At 38.9% G+C, this 7700-nt stretch overlaps 1 protein-coding gene across 1 annotated transcript; it reads right to left on the bottom strand.

Annotated features, from left to right (window-relative positions):
* Positions 1-734: 734 nt before the first annotated feature.
* Positions 735-6265, bottom strand: LOC311097965 (uncharacterized protein; the record flags this gene model as incomplete). The annotated part of the gene is made up of 14 exons (XM_084137975.1): positions 735-925; positions 1009-1182; positions 1321-1593; positions 1920-2034; positions 2255-2346; positions 2782-2899; positions 2999-3343; positions 3386-3539; positions 3639-3817; positions 4433-4665; positions 4945-5046; positions 5209-5583; positions 5709-5810; positions 6019-6265. 14 exons carry the CDS (start codon positions 6263-6265, stop codon positions 735-737), a joined length of 2700 nt encoding a protein of 899 aa, XP_083994101.1.
* Positions 6266-7700: the final 1435 nt, after the last annotated feature.

Here is a 7700-nt window from a genome sequence, read left to right as displayed (position 1 = left end):
ACATTTTAGGCTTTTATTAGCTTATACAACCACAAAACAACACACATAGCTCAGACACATAACAAAAATCACAAATGCAAAAAGTGAAGAGCATGTCAAGTGATTACAAAGGCCTGGTAGGGACTGACCCTGTGATACATGATGGGCAGCTATGGAGTGATTTGCAGTGGTGGTAGTGCAAAAGTAAACATTGCAGGGATTTAATCAGTGCAAAGCTGTTTAATATTACTATGGAAAAAAAGAGTGTAATAGTATTGCTTAACAAAAGCAATACAAAGAAGATCAAATAAATAGAACAACAGAAACTTAAATATATTTATAAAAAAGAAAAAAAGATTATACAAGCCAACAGGGGTAAATGTTGGGACCACGGCCCAGAATGTGTGGAGGGGCAAATGTAGCCTGTAAGACAGTGAAATGGATAGTGGATACTAGACAATAGAGAAAGTGATGTGATGGTTGGCGCAGGGTGAGACTCATGCTGAAAAGTCCATTTCTCCCCTAACCTTTTCTGTGATATTGAGTTGCTGGTTTGCCCTGGGGACAAATTACCTCCTCGTTGTTGAGCATGACAGAAGACTGCTACTGCAAATTATCCTCAGTTTGTTAAATGATTAACCTCAGCTCCATGCCAAACACAGAGCCAGCTTTCCTTACCAACCTGTCCCAGCTGCCCTCTTCTTAATGCTGCCTCCCCAGCACACATCAGCATAAAAATAGGACTCTGGCCATGTTTAGTCTTGCTCAGAGTCACTGCTGGTATGGTACTCCTCAGAATCACTTTCAAAGTTAATTTCGGTTTCAGTCAGAACTTGAACATAACATTTCTTCGCATGCTTTGCCAGGCTGTTGCTTGCTTCTTTGTTCTTCATTGTCAAGCTCTGTAGACCTCGGATACCATCTTGAAGCAGACCCCACGTCTTACCTTACGTTAAAACACATTGAGCCTTTATTAATCAGAAACATTCAGAAACATTGTAATGTATGCCAAGTATAACAAATACATACCTGATGTCACATTAGAAAGCTGGGATGACATCTGCTTCAGGGTGTCTGCACGGGTGCAAAGAGACTTCCAATGTTTGTTCATCTCAGCTATAAGAATCCTCTTCTCCTCCTCAAGTCTCCTTACTGCCATCACAATGTCGAACGCTTTCCTCTTTGTTCTTAGATCTACAGAGTCTGAAATACATAGATGAAACATAAGTCAGTTGTAATTAAGATTAGCATTTCAATATTTTCTGGGGTTACAATCGAGCCATGACAGATTTTGTCCTACTATGTGACTATTTCACAAAGTCAATGGAATTGTGTACATACCACCGTGTGTAAGCTGCCATGGCCAAACAATCTCGTCAGAAAGAATGGTGTCCAATGTCAGTTGTTCTGCATTAGGAACCAAGGTGTTGTACTTTTCCACTACAGAAGTTAAGATTTTTTTTTCCTCCCTGATCTTTCGGCGGATTCGGGCACGTCCTTTGCATCCGTCACTATCCTTATAAAGACGCTGGGACCTCCTCTTAACACTTGCCACCAGCTCCTCTATGCGGTTGGCAACAGCGGCAACATCAGCATCATTTGGGGATGTTGTTGCTGAGAGGAAGAAATGAAGAGATAAGAAATATGCTTCTTGATTCCATGAAAAAATATTTTTGCTGTATGAGCAAAATAAAGCCTCAACAATCTTTTCATATTTCTCTGTAACTGAGAGGCTACACTTGTAGCTAAGTTTGAGTATAGTTAGGTTAGCTAGGTTCTTTATTGTCCCCATGGGGATAATCTTGTCCACACGTCATCAGCAATCAGAGTATGTGCTCTTTGACTACGATTACAATGAGCCTCTTTGGAATTGCAGCCAAGCTTAGTCAGAAGTGATACATCAAGCACCATATCAAACAGTATAAAACAGTATATCCTACCTTCTGCCCACTCATTGACATCAAAGATCCACTTCTCCAGTTGACTGTCTGAGATGTCCATTACCGCTTTCATGGCCTCCAGGTTATGCAACTGGCCTTGCAGGGCTATTTTGGCCTTCAAACATAAATGACAATGAGGGAAACGCCTACAACTTTGACAATTGTTTATAAGGATTGTGAAGTACCTTCACTATTAGAAAACCACATACAATACTAATTAAATATACAGTATATTCGTATATATGTGGACTATGAATATATGTGGTATGAACATTTAATATTTTATTTGACAATATCGCTATGCATTTTGCATAAGGGAAAACTGGTGTCTTTACCTTCCGATATCGGCGGGCAAGGGTAGAAGCCAAGTTGTCAAACTTTTGTTGGTTCCAGCGCATGGCCATGATCGTCAGCATGTCTATGCGTCCTGCAAAAATAAAAAAATATGAGATTATCACCTTTCTATCCAGTAGCAGTAGGAGAAGAAACTGTGCAGACAATAATAACTTACAGTACTTTGGAACTATTAATCTGCTGTCTTGTGCCAGTTGATTACTGACCCATGAAAGGGTTGCACAGGATAGTGAAGAAATAGCATGAAACAGTGGCGCAGGACAGTAGTCAAATGGCTTAGAGCACTATGGCAGGACAGTAGGTGAATGGTACTCTGATGTGTATTTTTTATATCGCACTGCCCTTCCTTATTATCCTCACGTCAAATAAAATAGGATGATGGTATTGTAATCGATCCATCCATTTATGTTGAATATTCTGAGCTTTATATTTTCAGAGTCAGCATATATGCATGAGCTCAAAGTGGCTCACCATTGTCATCAGGATAAAAATTTACTGGTTACCTTACCTGCTTTTGACATGTGCTTTGTCGTAACAGCAATCCTTGAGAGGAAGGCGTTGCACTGCTCCACCTCTTCCCCAAGAGTCGAACCAGCCCCCTCCTGATATGCTCCACTCCATTTTACCTTTAAAAAAGAAAACAAAAAAAAAGAAAACCTAAGTGGCAACAATATTATGCAGGAATTCAGGGAAAGAAAATGTCATGGACAATCATTTTTTCTTACCTCACATTTGAAATCATGAGCTTTGGCATGAAAAACAGAAAGAAATGGCCTCATGGTGAGGAGATCCTGAAGCTCAGGGCATTTCTCTGCCACTCTCTGGAGGTAAGGCCAGTATTTGCATGCCACATCCATTGCAAAAAATGTAACTGGTTTACAGGCCATTTGCTTTTGGAGGTACAGGGGGTAGGCAAAAATCTCCCCCCTGAACATATTGAGGGCACGAAGCAGAACCCCATGGCGACATACAGCGAGTTCCAGGCCCTCCTCGTCTGTTTTTCCTGAGGACTTCTGAGACGTTTCACGCGCCGCTAACCATTGCCCTCCACAGACACCTCTTCCAGAGACCTAAAACATGGAAGATGGTTAACAGTCCAAACTTGTTCAAACAAAGTCCTCTGTAGGACATGGTGTTTTATAGGTAAATATAGTGAAGTTGTGCAAGTTTACATGACTGGTTGAGGTATGGACATAGTCCACGAATTTTGCAACGTCATCATCATTCGCGATGAACACGCCATCAAAGATGGCTTTTTCCTCCGATCTAAATAAAAGAGATACAAATTAACTTTAAATATTCATATGATTTTGAATTCACAGCAGTTACTTTCAAAGTAATGGACCGTCAATGCACACACAGTACCTTGCTGCACTCTTGAATCTGTAGTGCTTACGGTTTCCATCAACGGATACTGCAAGCATGTCTGGGCTGCAAGCTGGGCAGTCAAAGTGGTCCTCCTGGCATAATTTTTCCACTTCGAATCGGACAGCTTCCCACTGCAAGAAGCTTTTCCGGAAGCTGTCTGCTGTGATGTTTCCGCTCTGTTTCAAAGAAGAGTTTAGTAAAAGAGAACAAAAGAGAACAGTAAAACGGATCAAATTAAACAATATACTCACTTAAGTAAAATGTTCTAAATGGATGCATTTTGGGATGTTTGTACAAACTTTGTTACCACTAACAAAGTTTGTGGTACCCAGTGTTACCACTCCTTAGAATACATATCGAAGGAAATAAACAATGTGTAAACTTCACTCATACACTATACACTGGTGTATTTAGGGGACCTGGCCATTAAACATACAGGATAGTTTGACATTCAGTCTAAATCTATACGCAAAGAGAGCTACAACGGCTTCCATACTGTTTAGAAGTAAGCCTGTGCAATGTTTAGCCCATTAATCCAAGGGAACACTTCTGGGATCAGGAAATGATATTGGGGAGAAGATGTCAAAGTCAGTAGCCATTGGAGTTGAATTTGAGATCTTCAGAATGACCTGTTTTTTCATAAATGTCTCAGTGCAAACTGCTGATGAGAGAACATGAGTTTATGGTTGTCTATAAAGGGTCTAATGGCTCTTTTCATGTGTGCTATCATCATCATCATGCCCTCATAGTATTATATATGGAGTTACGAAATTATTACCACAAATACTTACACGGCCAAAGCGAACAGTGCGTTGATCCAGCATTCTAAGAAATGCTTGGCTAGATATCCCTGGTGCAGCCATCTTCAGCTCTTCAAAAGAAAAAAGGACATCTGTTGCGTACACAGTTGAAAAGTGAGAAGTGGCAGGCCAGTAGTCATTACGGATCAGGTCATCCACTCCAGGACTCCAAGTGGCTTCACATGCTTTGCATATAATCTGAGGCAATCTGAGATCATATCGCCCTGGAAAAAGAAGAAAATATATACACAAAGTTAATTATGACAGACCAAAATTTTGTAAGGCACTCTATTGGAAGTCACACTTTTGTCAGGAAAATGAACTATCCCCATTCAAACAAAGGTTAATTGTTTTCCTCCACATAGATGGGCCCAGCCAATCTAATCAACACACAACCTATTGACACCTCTGGATTTCCATCCATGATAAAGAAAATCAGAGAAAAATCAAAAAGAAAATTCGACAGAAGTGACCCCCACCCAAACCCATAAAGTTCTTCTTACCATTCATTGTAACCACAACTATGGACTGTCCTGCGATGACACTGGACGATACTTGTAGACAACCGCATATTGTCTCTGGCATCTCCAAAGGAACAAGACGCTCTTGAAAAAAAAAAAAAAAAAACACATGGATGAGAATTAAACAATAACATTTATTTACTGGAAACTATTTTAAACAAGATGCACTTGACGGCTTCATCGACCTATCAGAAAACAGCATTTCGTTTTTCAGTCTAAGAATTTGACTTAAAAACTACAACTTACCACACTGGGTTAGAACCCTCTCCACAACACAAGTTGTGGGAGGCAATGGATGAAAAAATGCACGTGTCATCGTATCCCTGTTGTGGAACACTTGACCTTGGTGGACCCTGACATCACACTGGCCACAGAGGAATGGGTGTGGTCGGCAGTCACAACAATGGATAACGGCTGGACCATTTCCACAATGTTGGCAGATCCGAGTTGCTGCATGTTGTCGAGCCACCATGGTGTTGACCAGTCGGGGTCTCTCTTTCTCCCACCACCCTGATATGATGCTCTTTCGAGTCGACCAGTCTGCTGAGGCTTGAAGTGCCGTTTCATCTTCATATATGTCCTCCTCACCCAGTGAGCGTTTAAGCTCTTGAAGGAAGGACTCTGTTAAAACAATGCACAATATTTAAAAACAGTAGTTTATTATAACAAAAGAGAATAGCATTGAACAATTTTATAATAAATGAACATACTGTTTTGAACCAGTGAAGTCAAAATAAATAACACACCTGCAGTAACGGAAGGAAAGTCACTGATCATTTCCGCACTGGTTTCCGGAGCCCTGACATGAGAGACACCAGTCTTTCGACTCTGGCTTTGACTGGGACCTGCTGTAGCAAAAAACAAAAAACAAAGCTGTTGCTTTTTACACTCAATGACATAAACTTTACCTGATGCTAGGCACAGGTACGTAATAATAACCTCAGATATATTCTAATTCAGACCCATGACTTGTGATTATGCTGTATACCTTTCCAAGATACAAAACTAGATCTGGAGTCTACATTTTAATAAACATTAATGTAAAAAAAATCGTACCTGCTTGTTTCCGGGATGATCTGGGCCTGCAGTAAATAATGTTTCCATCACTGTCCCTCTTAATCCACCTAACATCTTGCTTGCTGTTTGATGGCCGGCTGGTGGACGGATTACTGGTGGAAGGCTGACTGGTGGATGGTTCTGCTTCCTGCATGCCAATGAGATGTTGGAGGTGAGCTTGATGTTCAGCCTGATCAACAAGGTCACTCATCTCATTCAGGAGACGGTCCATCTCATTATCAGACATGGCACAAAATATAAACACACAGGGACAAAAACAAAAAAAACAAACAAACAACAAAAAGAGAGACGGGGGGGGGGGGGGGGTAAGACAGCAAGAGAGAGAGAGAACACAATACAACAGTAGAGAGAGGAACAAGATACAAGACAAATGTGGCTCTTAAAAGTGCCTTTTTTTTCTCGATGTAATGAGGTGCTGTTTTTTTTTAAAGGACAGGGATTAAGGAACCTGCAGAGAAAGAGAAGAACAAATCAAAAAAGAATAGATCACCAAACTACATATTACAATATGAATAACTACTAGACTAAGAAGTTAAGCAAATGCTGCTCTTGTTTATTCATGCAATCACAATATCATAAAAAATGAATGGCTTCAAAAAGAAGTATTTTGAACACATCCTTGTTCTGCTTTAATTCTATATATCCCCAATAACCTTTCCCCCAATAATCATTTACACGTCCAAAATAAAATTGAGTTTATTTCCACACAAAAAAAATGTTGTGTATATGTATAGCCTACCGGTATATATATATATATATACACACACTGTATATATGAAGAGTTCAGATGCAAAAGCCTCTAAGTGCCAACTGAAATTTTCTTCTAGAATGATCATTTACAGTATATAAAGCTTGTATATTCAAGTTCAGTAATTTCACTTAAATGACAATTAATAGGTAATTTGCATTGCATTTAAGTGAAATTATATATTATATTATATATTATATGTAATATTAATACAATTACGAGTTTATAAAAAAAAAACATGTTGTAGGCATATAGGCTAGCCAATAAACTCGTAATTTTATTAATTTTGGGCGTGTAAATGCTTATTCATTTCTCTTTCTTATGAGACTGTTGTATTTATTTCTCTTTCTATGAGACTATTGTAAGCGACTTACCGTGGTGGAATCGCGCTGGGCAATGGTTTCTGCGATGGTCGCACACAGTGACGTGTTGCACAAAATTGCGCCAAAATATCAATCATAATTAAAAAGCACAGTCTTAATATTTTTTTATAATATTTTTTAATATAATTTTAAAGGGGTCAGCATAAATGTCTAAGTGAAGGAAACACGGGTATATTACATTTAAACACACAACTTCCCAGAATGCATCCATCACTTTGCCAAAGGATATGTCCATATTAAGCAATAAAAACATTTCTGCAGTAGGCTGTTTAATTTATTACAACATCATAATCAGAAGAAAGTTCTATAAAAGTAGGCTATTCTTTTTTTTTTTTTTTTTTTTTTTTTTTTGTCGCATAAAAAGCAAAGTTGTAGGGCTATATCACTATAGTATAAGCAATTGCAAATTGAAATACCATCGGCAAAATCCCACCTAAATTAAGGCATGTTTTAAGCCTACAGCAAATGCAGTCCTGCAATTATGTCGTTTTAATGTAGCCTAAAATTATATTTAAAAAAATAAATAAATA

The sequence above is a fragment of the Abramis brama genome, assembly GCF_963993115.1.
Source record: "Abramis brama genome assembly, chromosome: 15".
In the NCBI taxonomy this organism is placed as follows: domain Eukaryota; kingdom Metazoa; phylum Chordata; class Actinopteri; order Cypriniformes; family Leuciscidae; genus Abramis; species Abramis brama.
Note: the sequence above shows the minus strand (reverse complement) of the source record. Positions and strands in the feature narration are given on the sequence as shown.